General features: G+C 39.9%; 1 protein-coding gene across 4 annotated transcripts in view; it reads left to right on the forward strand.

Annotated features, from left to right (window-relative positions):
* Window positions 1-17,330, forward strand: part of cdkl5 (cyclin dependent kinase like 5) — a 157,144-nt gene that overhangs the window by 75,163 nt on the left and 64,651 nt on the right. For all 4 annotated transcript variants that reach the window (XM_072584467.1, XM_072584465.1, XM_072584468.1 and 1 more), the window contains exons 5-7: window positions 4,654-4,790; window positions 5,855-5,975; window positions 7,182-7,241. In XM_072584467.1, the coding sequence (XP_072440568.1) occupies window positions 4,654-4,790; window positions 5,855-5,975; window positions 7,182-7,241 (318 nt within the window). The remainder of the gene's footprint in view (window positions 1-4,653; window positions 4,791-5,854; window positions 5,976-7,181; window positions 7,242-17,330) is intronic.

Below are 17,330 nucleotides of genomic sequence, written 5' to 3' on the forward strand. Positions count from 1 at the left end.
TTTTGTTTGCCTGGTATCATCTGAGACCAAATCATGCTGCGTAGAATCCCACAGACATCTATGATTTTGGCATTAGCATCAACTGGATCTAATCATCACCAGACACTCTGCAGTATTCTCAATGGACAGCTATCACAGTGATGATTGAAGATGATCACTACCTAGAGTGCACCAGAGATAGAATACAACCCTTGAAGGTTTTGCCTTCAAAGTAGAAATGAACACAATGATATAAATCAGCCACACTACCTACCTAGGATGAAGCATTTTCTCAACTCAGTGGAATAGGTGATTTCTGGCATTCCCATACAAAACGCTCAATTGAAATGGAACATCCTTCTAGACACCAACTCCAATTAGCACTCTCAAAATACAGGAAGCAAGATTGAAATAAATTTGAATATTTTGAGGTTAATATCACTTGATGCCAAGTTTTTTGCGTTCATTAATTACAGGAGAGATCTGAGCAAAGAAGCTTCTGAGAGTACGAAGGGCTATTTGAAATAGAATCCCAACAGACTGTTTAGTGGTATGCTAATTGGTTACAACTTTGCATGAATACTTAGATGCCCAACTACATAATGGTGGGAGACCAAAAAGGCAATGGGTTCATTAGCAAAGAAAATGACTCAATTGAAAACCAAGGCGAGGAGGTCATCACAGAATACCGTACAGTAGTTGAAGAGATAGTTAGACATCGATCTTGCATTCCAGACATCAGCATTCCAGAAGATCTGTAGAAATCTCTGGTCTGCTAGAGGGAGAGTGCAACTCCATAGTGTGATGTAGAAATTTTGACTTGTACACCGACAAGGACTATTGTGGTGATTGCAATAACTTGGATTAATCTCCCTGCTGAACATCATGAGAAAAGTATTCATCAAAGTTGACCTTGTCAGTCTACTGATTCTTCAGTGAATTGCTTCATGCTGGTGTTATCACATGAGCATTCTGTACAAAGGAACACATTTTCAAGAGATTCAAGAACAACGGCAATATGAATAAGAATGCCATGGTGCCAGTCTATTAAACCTATGTCCTCTGCACATGCTCTACAGTACGATGAGACCTGAACAACTTGTGCTAGGTAGGAGAAAGGGATAAGAGTGTAGTGCTGGAAAAGCACAACCGGTCAGGCATCATCCGAGGAGCAGGAAAATCGGGCAAAAGCCGTTCATCAGGAATGAGGCTGGGAGCTTCTGCGATGAAGAGAGATAAATAGGAGAGGGGGAGGTAGCTGAGAGTGCAATAGGTGGATGGAGGTTGGGGTAAAGGTGAGAAAGGAGGGTGGAGTGGATAGGTGAGAAGCAAGATGGCCATATGGGACAATGCTGAGCTGGAAGGTTGGAACTGGGCTAAGATGGGGAGAGGGAAAATGAGGAAACTGGTGAAATCCACATTGATGCCAAACGTTCTTCCTCCAGTTGTTGGGTGGTAAGGGAGTGTGATGGAGGAGGCCCAGGACCTGCGTGTGTCCTTGGCAGAGGGAGGGGGAGTTAGTGTTCCGCCGAGGCGTGGTAGGGTTGATTGGTGTGGGTATTCTGGAGATGTTCTTGGAAGCGCTCTGTGAGTAGGCATCCTGTCTCCCCAATGTAGAGGAAACTGCATTGGGAGCAATGAATACAGTAAATCCTGAATCAGGATTAGTGAACAGCAAAATATATTATACAAAGAGTATTTTCAATTTACTATCAGTTGAGTCTCAAATCAGTTTTGACATCACTCTCAATTCTTGTGTTACAGTCCTTAGCTCAATGAACTTCAAATACCAAACCTCACTTGTCATCTATCACTTGGGCGGCATGGTGGTTCACCAAGGTCCCAGGTTCGATTCCAGCCTCGGGTGCCTGTCTGTATGGAGTTTGTACATACTCCCCGTGTCTGTGTGGGTTTTCTCCAGGTGCTTCGGTTTCCTCCTACAGTTCAAAGATGTGCAAGTCAGCTGATTTGTCCATGCTAAATTGTCCGTAATCTTAGGTGCATTAGTCAGAGGGGAAATGGGTCTGGGTGGGTTATTCTTCGGAGGGTCGGTGTGGACTGGTTGGGCCGAAGGGCCTGTTTCCACACTGTAGGGAATCTAATCTAATCTAAATGACGTGTGGAAGTGCAGGTGAAACTTTGATGGATGTGGAAGGCTGTGTGGGCACAGGTTTTGCAATTCCTAGGGAGTGTTGCTGAATAAAGAGACCTTGGAGTGCAGGTTCATAGCTCCTTGAAAGTGGAGTCGCAGGTAGATAAGATAGTGAAGATGGCGTTTGGTACGCTTTCCTTTATTGGTCAGAGTATTGAGTACAGGAGTTGGGAGGTCATGTTGCGGCTGTACAGGACATTGGTTAGGCCACTGTTGGAATATTGCATGCAATTCTGGTCTCCTTCCTATCGGAAGGATGTTGTGGAACTTGAAAGGGTTCAGAAAAGATTTACAAGGATGTTGGAGGATTTGAGCTTTAGGGAGAGGCTGAACAGGCTGGGACTGTTTTCTCTAGAGCGTCGGAGGCTGAGGGGTGACCTTACAGAGGTTTACAAAATTATAAGGGGCATGGATAGGATAAATCGTCAAAGTCTTTTCCCTGGGGTCGGGGAGTCCAGAACTAGAGGGCATAGGTTTAGGGTGAGAGTGGAAAGATATAAAAGAGACCTAAGGGGCAACCTTTTCACGCAGAGGGTGGTAAGTGTATGGAATGAGCTGTCAGAGGAAGTGGTGGAGGGTGGTACAATTGCAATATTTAAGAGGCATTTGGATGGGTATGTGAATAGGAAGGGTTTGGAGGGATATGGGCCGGGTGCTGGCAGGTGGGACTAGATTGGGTTGGGATATCTGGTCGGCATGGACGGGTTGGACCGAAGGGTCTGTTTCCATGCTGTGCATCTCTATGACTCTGATTCTATGGTAGGGGAATGTGCCAGGAGGGGAGGAGGGGGATAAAGGGATGTGCAGTTTCCAGTCTGAGGCTTTCAGATATTTCTTGGCAGGGCTGGGTCACCAACTTGGAGGTCCTGGAGTACACTAATTCCATCAGGATGCACTCATTGCGAAAGCGACAGCATCTGTACTGACAACTGTGTTCATTGAATGGATGATGACCAAATACCTAAAGGTATTCTGTACTGGGTGTCCATACGTCTATCAGAATATTTGCATTGAAAGCCATATTATTTGGAGGCTGATTTGGAAGGGCATTGGAAATGGTGAGCAGAAATGAAAAGCTCAACTGACCAAAGAGATAACTCTGAGGGGAAGAAAAAAGACCACCAAACCACACATCATCTCAGCCCACGATATACCTCTGCAGCAAATATCACAGAGACGGTCATGTCAGAGTGGGGCTCCTGAACCACAGTAGCAGATGCTTCACACAGAGTTGACGACACAGTACAAACCATCACCATATGATACTGAATGATGCCTTTGTGGTTGGGGTAAAGCTGGTTACCTGTTGGTTAGAGATGTTGCCTGAGTTTGGAGAATTGCTTTATTAAGCTGGTTGTGATTTATGGTTCATTTGTAGCACTCAGAGGTAGGAGTTGATAAATGCGTTCCCGAGAGAATGTGTCACATGCCATTGAGTTAAAGGTGACAACACATCAAAAGTTTTGGTTGGCCATGCATTTGAGCCAGAAATTTGATATGATTGGATTGGTTGTTTTGAGGTATCTTGTCTACATTTAAGGACCTTTTTATGTTCAGTCCTTATTCCTTATATTTTTTATGCTTGTTTTCATTCTGATATGTTGTTAGAGGCCCAATATTTGAAGTGACTATCAGGAGAAATATTGTTGCAAGGGAGATAACTTTTTTGATCCCTGGAGTGGAAATACCATCAGATGAAATAATTGGAGCACACAGAATCTGATTATAGAGTTTTTATCTATTTCCTGAGTCTTAGATTTTTTTTCTAATGCGACTTACCTTAAATCCTTGATTGCAGCTCAGAGAAGAGCAGATTGGGTTTGTGTGTATTGTTATATTATTAATTTGTATGGACTCATCTGGTTTAGATAAAGCATCTCTGAAAGTTAACAGGATTGTAAAGATTGCTAAATTACTTTGATCAATTTTCTGATGCCAGGGAGGTTACAGATCTTTTCAGAGAAATTATGATTCAGTAAAATAATTATTTGAGTAACAGGTCTACTTTATTTTACTATTATGAGCACCAGCAAATCTCCATTAATCCAATTATTCACCCTTAAAGGTGAACAAATTATGAAATAAGTTGACTGTTTAATCCACGTGTTCTTTGGAAAAATGTTACTGTGCACCTGAGTTGAAATGATCCATTATGAAAAACAGTTGGAGAACCTTACATGTATGAGTATCAAGCATGAATTGCAAGGTAAATTCGGTCAATCTCTTCATCACTAATCAAGAACCCAGCATTTTTGGAAACATGAAAGATAAAACCTATGTAAAGTATTGTAATTTGTGTCGGACTGACTTGATGTTGGCATTTAAAGCCTTATAATTCCTTTTCTATTCTCAATGGAAAAGAAAAGCAATTTTGGAAGAAGTCAAAAAAAGTTATGTTGGTTTACTTTCAGGCAAAATTTTTTAAACAACTAATTAGCGCTATGTTTAAAAAGTGTAATGTTTTACAATATCTGAAGGATAAATAAAGTTATCGCATCTCATAATTAATATTTTTTCCCCAGAAAATGAGGAAGTTAAGGAGACAACTTTAAGAGAGCTTAAAATGCTCCGTACTCTAAAACAAGAAAATATTGTTGAACTTAAGGAGGCCTTTCGAAGAAGAGGAAAACTTTATTTAGTGTTTGAGTATGTGGAGAAGGTGAGTGATAATAGAGCAGCTTCTAAGTTAGAGACTTTTCTGCCTGATTTCAGAGGTAGCTTCTCCAGCATCTATAGATGGGAAATATTCTCCACTTGATTAGAATGTAAATGGCTTACATGACATGGTCAGCTGTGAAGGCTTCAATAGTTCTATTTCCTATCTTTGATTTACTAGGAGGTGTTAGCTAAAGGGCTGATTGGAGTAAGAGGGTTTCCTAAGTTTGGGCATAAGACAAGAAAAAAGAACCCAAGCTTGCTGTCATGATCACTGTCCAGTAATCAGTGTTGGAAATTTGCAACCAGTGCACAGATGAAGACAAGGTTGGCAACAGCTCACAAACATCGTAGGCACCTCAGGGGCATTATCAATTAAAAATTGACGTCAAGACATGAACATTGGTCAGGCAGATGACAGTTGTTTGACCAAGCACCTTCAAAACATCTTAAAGCCATCTTGAGAGAGGCCAGATGGTTTTCAGACTGAATTCCCTATCTTTGGGTCGCGACTACTGTAGGCCTTGCTGACAATGGTAAAATTATACAAAATCAGGGATGAGCAAGAGACCACTCATGTTTTCTTAAAATCTCAAACTTAAGGCTGATGTGATAAATGGCCTTTTTTAAAAAAAAACTGCTGCCAAATTTGTGTGTGTAATTGGACCTCAATTTGATTCACTGCTTTCAGTGGAGTGCCCAAAAATAGCTTTGATATCGAGGAGAAAAACTGCGGAAGATATATTTTAGAGATTTAACAATGATTTGGAATGCATGATCTTAAGTGAATGAATTAATTTATTTTACTCTCTTGATCAGCTCTAGAATAAAAGTGTGCCCATTTAAATATTTTAATATATTTCTGGTTTAAAAAAATGAATTAATTTCTACTAAGCTAAGATTTGACTTTCCTATTTTAAGAAAATCATTGTGATATGTTTTTCTAATGCAGGCAGAAACCAACAGCGGCATTTTTAAATTCAATACAATGCACTTTTTTGTTTAACTGCTGTGTGAAGTAACACACTTCATGGTGGTATGTAAAGAGTATGTTTGATTGGTTTTCAGAATATGCTTGAATTACTTGAAGAGATGCCAAATGGTGTTCAACCTGAAAAAGTGCGAAATTACATTTATCAACTAATCAAAGCAATTCACTGGTGCCACAAGAATGACATTGTCCATCGAGGTAACTACTCCAAAAGTATTTATTTTCGACTTGAAAAAATAAAATTATATCTTGATACTTAAACTTGTTATCATAGGATTTCTAAGAACAGGTGATTTCACTCAGCATTGTGCTACTTTTGCAATGACCAAAACATCAAATGTTATTGTAAATTAATTAGTCAATTGTTGAACTTGTGTTGAACTGTGTCCGCAGCTGAGTTCCCTCCAGAAGGTGAGTTGAGAGAAAAAAGACTAAAAAGAACTAAAATTAAAAGAGAAATAAGCAAAAACGAAGGAAAGAAAAGCGGTCAGAGCGGTTGGGCTCTCGTTCAGGAGCCCTACTCTGCCACCGTCTTGGAATCAGTTGAGGCCAAGATGACTTCAATAATGATCTATCAGAATGGCAGAGCAGGCTTCATAGTGAGAATTGATAAACCATTAGCATGTTGATGGGTGTATGTTTTAGCAGGATTTAATAGATGTTAATTGGGATGGGATTTCAGGCTGATTCTTTTGCTCTACTTTACCCCCAGATCCCAGGTCATTGAGGTCAATGACAGTGTCTGTGCTATAACCAATCAATTAAAATTATTGCACTTAGCACAGTCTGGAAATTAAGCCATCTCGATCTGTGTGGCTCAGTTCCATGTCAAATACAAACTGATCCCTGCAATAGGCTCCTTTTAAGGTGAATACTTCAAATAGATTTTAAACTTTTTGTCCTATTTCACCTCCATTCTGAACTCAACCAAACTTGTGGTCTCTAATATGTATACTGAACAATCTGCTCTCAGGTGTCTTGTTGTTCATCCAGTAGCCATTGACTAGGAGACATGAGTTGACGTGTTCACTAGTTAATCTGTGATGAATTGCAGCATGCATCTTTTATCTTTGATGCAAAGTATTCACATACCAAGACCAAAGTAATTTTGGCACTTCCACATGTAAAAAGTTTAATGTAGAGAAGGATGCCTTTTGTTGACAAGTAAATCATGGTCAGCTGTTGGTTCTTTGGAATAATTTGCAGTGGTTTCTCGAGGTTATTATTTCAGGGATATGCAGGTTAGCTAGCCCTCATGAATTCCATTTTGTATAATCTTCACTCTGAAAACAAATTAACTCTAGTTCAATTTGGTGAAGAACATTTTTCAGAGCTGTCTGTCAGATGAGATCCTGTTTCAAGTCCTGGTTAACTAACAATGGGAATATGTTCTTTTTTCTTCAGACATCAAACCAGAAAACCTTTTAATCAGCTACAGTGATATGTTAAAGTTGTGTGATTTTGGTAAGTCATAATTATTTTTTTCCATGTCTAATAAACACATTGAATAATTGATCATTGACAAAATTGATAATTTGGATGGTGCATCAAAATGCATTGAAAGATCTAATCAAAAGGTACATAAAGTTGTCAGTTTTATCAAATTCTTTTGTAGACTGTAGAAGTTGAACCCACAACTCATTTAGAATCATAGAAGACCGAGAACAGTGTAGGATGCTGGCTGAACCAGTTGGAGGCTGTCTGTTTGAAAGAACAACCAACTAAGGCACTGTCCTATCTACTTGCCTATTTTCCTGCAAGTTTTCTCTTACAACTACTTTCCTAATTCCTTTTTGAAGGCTACTGTTGAATTTATCCATTACACCATTGACATTTGTTGCCTTAAAAAAAATTCTCTCATGTCACTTCCAGGTCTTTTGCTCAACATCATAGATTTATGTCACCTGTTGGGAGTGCTCCAGATATTGGAAAAGTTTACTTTGTACCTAAGGAGTCTGGCTAATCAGGTGGGCTCCACCACAAGCTGCTCCAAAAAGCCATCTCATAACATTCCAGAAATTCCTTTTCATACAATCCCCTGCCAACCTAATTTTCCTAGTCAATCTGTATATTGAGATCCCCATGACCACTAATCTTGCCTTTCTTACATGTCTTTTCTATCTCCTGGTCTATCTTGTGCCCCATATTCTGACTACTGTTTGGAGGCCTGTATATAACTCCCATTATGTTTTGTTTGTATCTTTATGGTTCCTCAATTCTACCCACACAAATGCTATATAACATCTGACCCTACATCCTTTTTTGCTATCAAACAAATAAAATTTGTCTTTTTTGTTAATTCTTTATTTCATTCTTTATTTCATTCTTTATTCTTTATTTTATTCTTTATTCTTTATTCTTTATTTTTCTAATCAACCTGTTCGGAGATGTTATTACACACCTATGGAGTAGGTGGGACTTGAACCCAGGCCTCTTGGTCCAGGGGCAGGGACACTACCGCTGCATCACTACAGGGCACTTCTATGTTTATTTGTAGGGATTCAAATGAAGAAATTGTTAATGCCGACAATTTGTAAACAATCAAGCACTATCGTTTACAATCATAGTCAGATAGCACGGAAACAGGCCTTTCTGTCCAATCAATCCATGCAAACCATAATCCCAAAATAAATTAGTCCCACCTTCCTGTGCTTGGCCCAAATTCCTCCAAAATTTCCTTTTCATATATTTATCTAAATGTCTTTTAAATGTTGTAACTGTACTATTTCCACTGGAAGTTATTCTACACACAAACCATTCTCGATGTAAAAACAATTGGCTGTCATGTCTTTTTAAAATCTTTTCTCCTCTCACCTTAAAAATATGCCCCCTAGTCTTGAAATTCCCCACCCCAGGGAAAAGACACCTGCCATTCACCTTATCTATACCACTCATGATTTTATAAATCTTTATAAGGTCACACCTCAACACCCTATAATCCAGTGAAAAAAAGTCCCAGTCAATCCAACCTATCTTTATAGCTCAAACTCTCCATTCCTGGGAGCACCCTGGTAAATCTCTTCTGAACCTTCTCCAGCTTAATAATATCCTTCCTATAGCAGGGTGACCAGAACTGGATATAGTACTCCACAAGAGGCCTCGCCAACGTCTGGTTATCCTCAATATATACCCCAACTCTCATATTCAAAGGTCTGAGCAATGAAGGCAAACATGCTAAATGCCTTCCAAACCATCTCATCTACGTAATGCAAACTTCAAAGAACTATACCTGAACCCCGATTGTTTGTTCAACAACACTGGCCAACATTTTACTTTTAACTGTTTGTTTTTACAAAATGCAATATCTCGCAATTATTCAAATTAAACTCCAACCCAATTAATCAAGATCTCTTTGTAATCTTGGATCATCTTTGTCACTGTCTGCAAAGAGCAAGGCCCAGTGTATTAATTTATGTCGTTTCAAATAAATGCAGGCCAAATTGACAATCCTAAATTAGTAATCAGTGTAGAATTTTAACAAAAACTAACAGTTAACTGTCATAGAGTCATGGAAATGTACAGCACGGAAACAGACCCTTTGGTCCAACCCATCCATGCTGACCAGTTATCCCAACCCAATCTAGTCCCACCTGCCAGCACCCGGCCCAGATCCCTCCAAACCCTTCCTATTCATATACCCATCCAAACGCCTTTTGGATGTTGCAATTGTACCAGCCTCCTCCACATCCTCTGACAGCTCATTCAATGCACATACCACCCTCTGCGTGAAAAGGTGGTCCCTTAGGTCCCTTTTATATCTTTCCGCTCTCACCCTAAACCTATGTCGTCTAGTTCTGGACTTCCCGACCCCAGGGAAAAGACTTTGTCTATTTATCCTATTCATGCCCCTCATAATTGTGCAAACATCTATAAGGTCACCCCGTAGCCTCCAACGCTCCAGGGAAAACAACCCCAGCCTGTTCATCCTATCCCTGTAGCTCAAATCCTTCAACCCTGGCAACCAGCCTTGTAAATCTTTTCTGATTCCTTTCAAGTTTCACAACATCTTTCCGATAGGAAGGAGACCAGAATTGCACAGAATATTCCAACAGTGGCCTAACCAATGCCCTGTACAGTTGCAACATGACCTCCCAACTCCTATATTAAATGTTCTGACCGATAAAAGAAAGCATACCAATTGCCTTCTTAACTATCCTATCTATCTGCGACTCCACATTCAAGGAGCTATGAACCTGCACTCCAAGGTCTCTTTGTTCAGCAACACTCCCTAGGACCTTACCATTAAGTGTATAAGTCCTGCTAAGATTTGCTTTCCCAAAATGCAGCACCTCGCATTTACCTGAATTAAAATCCATTTGCCACTTCTCTGCCCATTGGTCCATCTGGTCAAGATCCCATTGTAATCTGAGGTTACCTCCTTCGCTGTCCACTACACCTCCAATTTTGGTGTCATCTGCAAACTTACTAACTGTACCTCTTATGCTTGCATCCAAGTCATTTATATAAATGACGAAAAGTAGAGGACCCAGCACCGATCCTTGTGGCACTCCAATGGTCACATGCCGCCAGTCTGAAAAATAACCCTCTACCACCACTTTCTACCTTTTGAACCAGTTCTGTATCTAATTGGTTAGTTCTCCCTGTATTCTGTGAGATCTAACCTCGCTAACCAGTCTCCCATGGGAACATTGTCGAACACCTTACTGAAGTCCATATAGATCACATCTATCGCTCTGCCCTCATCAATCCTCTTTGTTACTTCTTCAAAAAACCCAATCAAGTTTGTGAAACATGATTTCCCACACACACAGCCATGTTGTATATCCCTAATCAGTCTTTGCCTTTCCAAATACATGTACATCCCATCCCTCAGGAATCCCTCCAACAACTTGCCCACCACCGATGTCAGGCTTTCACTGGTCTGTAGTTCCCTGGCTTGTCCTTACCAGTCTTCTTAAACAGTGGCACCACGTTAGCCAACCTCCAGTCTTCTGGCACCTCACCTGTGACTATTCATGATACAAATATCTCAGCAAGAAACCCAGCAATCACTTTCCGCAGCTTTCCACACCTGATTAGGTCCTGGGGATTTATCCACCTTTATGCGTTTCAAGACATTCTGTACTTCCTCTTCTGTAATATGGACATTTTTCAAGATATCGCCATCTATTTCCCTACATTCTATATCTTACATGTCCTTTTCCACAATAAGTAGTGATGCAAAATACTTGTTTAGTATCTCCCCCATTTTCTGTGGCTCAACACAAACGCCGCCTTGCTGATCTTTGAGGGGCCCTATTCTCTCCCTAGTTACCCTTTTGTCCTTGATGTATTTGTAAAAACCCTTTGGATTCTCCTTAATTCTATTTGCCAAAGCTATCTCATGTCCCCTTTTTAACCTCCTGATTTCCCTCTTAAGTATACTCCTACTGCCTTTATACTCTTCTAAGGATTCACTCGATCTATCCTGTCTATACCTGACATATGCTTCCTTCTTTTTCTTAACCAAACCCTCAACTTCTTTAATCATCCAGCATTCCCTATACCTACCAGCCTTTCCTTTCACCCTAACAGGAATATACTTTCTCTGGATTCTCGGTATCTCATTTCTGAAGGCTTCCCATTTTCCAGCCGTCCCTTTACCTGGCATATCTGCCCCCAATCAGCTTTTGAAAGCTCTTGTGTAATACTGTCAAAATTGGCCTTTCTCCAGCTTAGAACTTCAACTTTTAGATCTAGTCTATCTTTTTCCATCATTATTTTAAATTTAATAGAATTATGGTAGCTGGCCCCAAAGTGCTCCCTCACTGACACCTCAGTCACCTGCCCGGCCTTACTTCCCAAGAGTAGGTCAAGTTTTGCACCTCCTCTAGTAGATACACCCACCTACTGAATCAGAAAATGTTCTTGTACACACTTAACAAATTCCACTCCATCTAAACTCTAAACACTATGGCAGTCCCAGTCTATGTTTGGAAAGTTAAAATCCCCTACCATAACCACCCTATTGTTCTTACAGATAACTGAGATCACCTTCCAAATTTGTTTCTCAATTTCCTTCTGACTATTAGGGTGTCTATAATACAATCCCAATAAGGTGATCATCCCTTTCTTCCTCAGTTCCACCCAAATTACTTTGCTGGGAAGTATTTCCGGGAATATCCTCCCTCAGTACAGCTGTAATGCTATTCCTTATCAAAAATGCCACTCTACCTCCTCTCTTGCCTCCCTTTCTATCCTTCCTGTACATTTGTATACTGGAACATTAAGCTGCCAATCCTGTCCATCCCTGAGCCATGTTTCTGTAATTGCTGATATCCCAGTCCCATGTTCCTAACCAAGTCTGGAGTTCATCTGCCTTCCCTGTTAGGCCCTTTGCATTGAAACAAATGCAGTTTAATTTATTAGTCCGATCTTGTCCCTGCCTGCTCTGACTGTTTGACTCGCTTCTGTTCTCAACTGTACCAGTCTCAGATTGATCTCTTTCCTCACTATCTCCCTGGGTTCCACTGCTACCCCCTCATCTTACTAGTTTAAATCGTCCCAAGCAGCTCGAGCAAATCTCCCTGCCAGTATATTAGTCCCCTTCCAATTTAGGTCCAATCCAATGATCCAAAAATGTGAATCCTTCTCCCGTACACCAGCTCCTCAGCCATGCATTCATCTGCTCTGTCCTCCTATTCTACCGTCACTAGCTCGCAGCACCGGGAGTAATCCAGATATTACTACACTCGAGGATCACCTTTTTAAATTCCTGCCTGATGCTCTGTTATCTCCCTTTGGAATCTCAACCTTTTCCCTACCTATGTCTTTGGTTCCAATGTGGACAATGACCTGTTGCTGGCTCCTCTCTCCCTTGAGAACATTCTGCACCTTCTGAGACATCCTTGATCCTGGCACCAGGGAAGCAACATACCATTCTGATTTTTCGCTGCTGGCCACAGAAACGTCTGTGTGTACCTCGGACAAGAGAGTCCCCTAATACAATAGATCTCTTGGAACCCGAAGTACCCCTCCGGGAATTAGAGCCAGTCTGAATACCAGAAATTTGGCTGTTCGCGCTAAGTTCCCCTATGAATCAATCATCCCCTACATTCTCCAAAATCGCATACTTGTTTGAAATGGAGCTAGCCACAGAAGACTCCTGCACTAACTACCTACCTCTTTTACCTTTCCTGGAGTTAACCCATCTATGTGACTGAATCTGTGACTTTTCCCCCCTTCCTATAACTGTCATCCATCACATACCATTGTTGTTGCAAATTTCTCATTGCATCTAATTGTCTCTCCAATTCGATCTGATTGGATTCAAAAGCAACGTTGATGGGTGCATTCTCCATACCAACACCTCTGTCAGAGTCCTTCTGTTAGAGTCCACTTTCCCAGCAATCAGTACTCTCCTTTCATGTGGTATAAATCTTGGGTTTTTTTTCCCTGAATTAATATTTTTATGGAACAAAAACAGAACTCGTCATAAAAGTCAGCGACTTGTCATATACTGTTAATCAGAGAACACACCCTTTGTCCTTATTTCTGGCACATTTACATTGCTTCTACCTTGTATGTACTTGTTGTATAATAGTGTTTACGTATTTTGTATGGTACCTGATTCACCGTTACTTAGGATTGTGATGAATTTAATTTGATTTGTTTAAATTGCTTTTATTGCTTAGTTTATGTAGCCTATTTTGAAATTTGTTAATATCAGTCTTGATCTATTTATTAACTGAAAAATTTGATGAAAACTTTCATTCTTGCTTCTGTCATAATAGTTTTTCCTCCTCATTATTCGCCATCTATGTTAATTGTGGTCACCACAATGCAGTTGATCACCTTTCTACATTTGCTCTTGTTAGATATCATTCTTCCAGTACTATTGCAATTAACATTTTTGCTACTTCACTTATTTCAGTGGACTTGGGCCATCCTCCTCCTCTTCCTGGGAGTCCCGTCTCCACCACCTGCACCAAGACATTTCCCTCTGTGCAGCAGATGACAATGCCACTTCACAATTGTCTGGCTACTTTTTTGCATGGTCCCACATCTTCATGGAATTTCTCTTTCTCCCACCCCATACCCAATGTGTCGTGCCTGATTTGGCTCTTTCCTATTCTTCCACAGATCAACCTTGTATCTGCAGTTCAATAATATCCAGTCATTATTCCTGTCGTCTTGATGTTGCTCATGTGTAGCACAATATATTGTGATTTTTCAACAGCTAGTAGCCTTGTAATGTACTATATTGTTTAAGTCTTAAATTGTGATCGAATAATTGATACTTATGAATACTTCTTGTTTAATGTTTCTTGGTCTGATATAAATGATCTAGATCTTGGTGTATGGGATGACAAAATCAAAGTTTGCAGATGACAATAAACTTGGAAAATTTACAAATTGCATGGAAGATGGAGTGGAATTCGAAAAGGACATTGACAAGTTGGTAGATAAGTGGTGGGTGGATAGGTGGCAAATGAAGTTCAATGCAAAGAAGTTAAATGATTCAATTTCAATTGGAAGAACATTGAAAGCTAGTATAAAATAGGGGTACAATTCAAAAGGGGATGCAGGAGCAGATGGATGTGGGTGCATGTGTGCACGTCTCATTGAAGATGGCAGGATAGGTGGAGAAAACAGTTAATGAAACATAACGTAGTTTCTATTAATAAAGCCAAGACTAAGAGTACAAAAGCGGAAGTGATGATGAACTAGTACAAGGCATTTTTATATTTCAGATGGAGTATTCTGCAGTTATGAGCACTGCATTTTTGGAAGGATCTGAATGCATTGGAGTGTAGAAGTATTTCACAAGAATGGTTCTAACAATGAGAAACTTTAATTATGAGGATAGATTGAAAAAAAGTTGTTCTCCCTGCAGAGAAGAAGGCTGAGAGGAGATTTGATTGAGGTTTTCAAAATCATGCAGATAGAATTGATGAAGAGTCACACAGAAGAGGGCATAGCTTTAAAGTGATGTATAATGTCAATCTGCCTCGCCTTTTCTCTTAGCATTCATTCATAATGCAAATTGCAACAACTTGTGATATGTATAGAAAGTTGGATATAGAGGATATAGATTCTTGTCAAAATCCAGTTGAAGACTTGGTAAGTTTCCAACATCCTCACTGTTGGATACCCATGTAGCTAAGGGAAGAGAGAGGAAGAGTGCAATGAATAGTCATTAAACTTATTGAGAAAATTTCACAGCAGCAGTCATCCCCGGAAATTCATGCAGTGCTGGAACAGAGTGGTAATTAAAGTTAATTTTGCATGTTTCTATTTAGAGCATACTTTTTTGCTGACCGCTGTCCAAAACAAATATTGAATTTTATTGCATAACTTACACTCTGATATTTTAATGCTCTTCCTTTCTTGCATTCTTCTGAGGAAATGAGTGTTTGGAGGTTCTGACTCCATGAAAACCGGAATCCTTTGTTTCCACAACCAAGTGACCAGGAATTGAACCTGAAAGCTGTTTGTCTGTTGGATTGGGCTATTTTCTGATTAAACTTATGCAGACATTAGGAAACTCGTACCTTTGCAGTTCAAATCGAAGTAGAGATCAATAATTAAAATTATTAACCATGGCATTACTTGAATTAACACACCCTATCCAGCATAAATATTCTTATAATTCCACCTGGTGGTACAATTCACAATGTCAGATCCCAGATTGTTAGATTTTTTTTTACTTGTTTAGTTATTTAACGTGGTGTTTAATCCCTGAGGCATATTTACAGATGGAAGATTTTCTTTAAGAAGAGAACATGGGTTCATTACACAAGAACGCTTTCTAAATATAAAAGATAGAAAGATCTCAAAACATACAGGAGAACAAAGTTTTAATTTGTTTCCCAGTACTACCCACTATGGAGACTCCAGCCCAAGCATATTGCACTCCAGCTCAACTCTTTAGATTTCTTCTTAAATGACTCCTGACAGCTTTTCTTTCCACTGTGGAGACTATTTGAAGAGACTTTTCCAAATCTGCAGAAATGGATTGTTCACAAGTTTCAGCCTAAACTTTGTTCTCATAACTTGTAGATTTCTAATCAAGCTCTCCTGGTTTCAAAGGTTCACAAGCTAAATCCTTTTGCTGAGGTGATTTGTTTGCTGAAATGCCCTGAATCCTCCCTGGAGAGAAATTAAACTTGATTACAAACTCATCCTGCTGCATACTCAACTAAATTCAAAAGATTCTTCTGAACTGAAAACAAATCAAATACCTCCACATATTTATCTCACCTGTCACAGGCCCAGCAGTACAGACATCTTTCCACGAGCACCACAAGTATCTATACTCACCTGCTTTCTAATGGGGGACAATTGGGATTAGTTGGCTGGACTGTGGTGTGGAGGGATGACTGTAGCATGTTCAATTCCTGTACTGGCTAAAGTTAACATGAATGTCCCTTCTCAACCTCCCTCCTTGCCTGAGGTGACCCTCAAGTTGAACTACTGCTTCATGGTCCTCTGGGACTATGGCAATGTTACTATTACTTTTTACTTTGGTAACAAATACAGCATTTGTAGAAGGACTCACTGACATTTCTTTAAAGAAAAAAATTCTCATAGAAATAATCAATAGCTATCTTGCCTCTTTTGAAATCCTGAACTCAAAAAATGATATTAATGTATAAAAAATGTATACCTTTCATCACAGTGTAGATTGCTTTCTTTTATTTTTCATTTTTTTCACTTTGATCCTGTATCTTTTTTTGCCTGATCAATTTGTCTGTCTGTGCTGCCTTTGGTATCAGGTGCATTTGGCCAATCCATTCTGCAAACTTCTCCATAGCAAATATTTGTGATCTGGCGAAGTAAAAGTATGTGAATTCCTTGCTACATGTTTCTCTTACAAGTGCCTTTTAGTTTTATCCAACGTCGATGTAATTGTTTTGATGCCTTCAGGATGGTATCAGTGCTTTCGATAACTTTCAGTTTAATTTTAGACTACAGATAGCAATTGTATGATTCATGTTTTATTGGAGTTTAATTAAACTTTTTGAGTTAGAGCAGAAACCTTAAATCTCCATGTCTGTCAATTTTCCAGCTCCTCCGATGCTGCCTGACCTGCTGTGTTTTTCCAGCATCACTCTGATCTAAACTCTGGTTTCCAGCATCTGCAGTCCTCACTTTTGCCTGGCCCTATATCTTACTCTAGTCATTCTTTTATTCCTGTTACACCTATTGAAAGTTTTTGTGTTTTCCTTGGTCCTACCTGCCAAAGACATCTCATGTGCCCTCCTGGCTCTTCTTAGCGCTCACTTTGTCTTTCCTGGCTAACTTGTAGCTGTCAAGCGTCCTAACTGAGCCTTCATGTCTCACCCTAACATAGGCCTTTCTTTTGACAAGAGATTCAACTTCTTTAATTAACCACAGCTCCCTCGCTCAACAACTTCCCTCCCTCCCTGACAGATACTTACTTATCAAGGGCCTGCAGTGGCTGTTCCTTGAATAAGCTCCACATTTCAATTGTGCCCATCCCTGCAGTTTCCTTCCCCATCCTATGTATCCTAAATCTTGCCTAATCTCATCATAATTGTTTCTCCCCCAGCTATAACTCTTGCCCCATGGTATATATTTAGCACTTTC

The sequence above is a fragment of the Chiloscyllium punctatum genome, chromosome 15 (assembly GCF_047496795.1).
Source record: "Chiloscyllium punctatum isolate Juve2018m chromosome 15, sChiPun1.3, whole genome shotgun sequence".
NCBI lineage: Eukaryota > Metazoa > Chordata > Chondrichthyes > Orectolobiformes > Hemiscylliidae > Chiloscyllium > Chiloscyllium punctatum.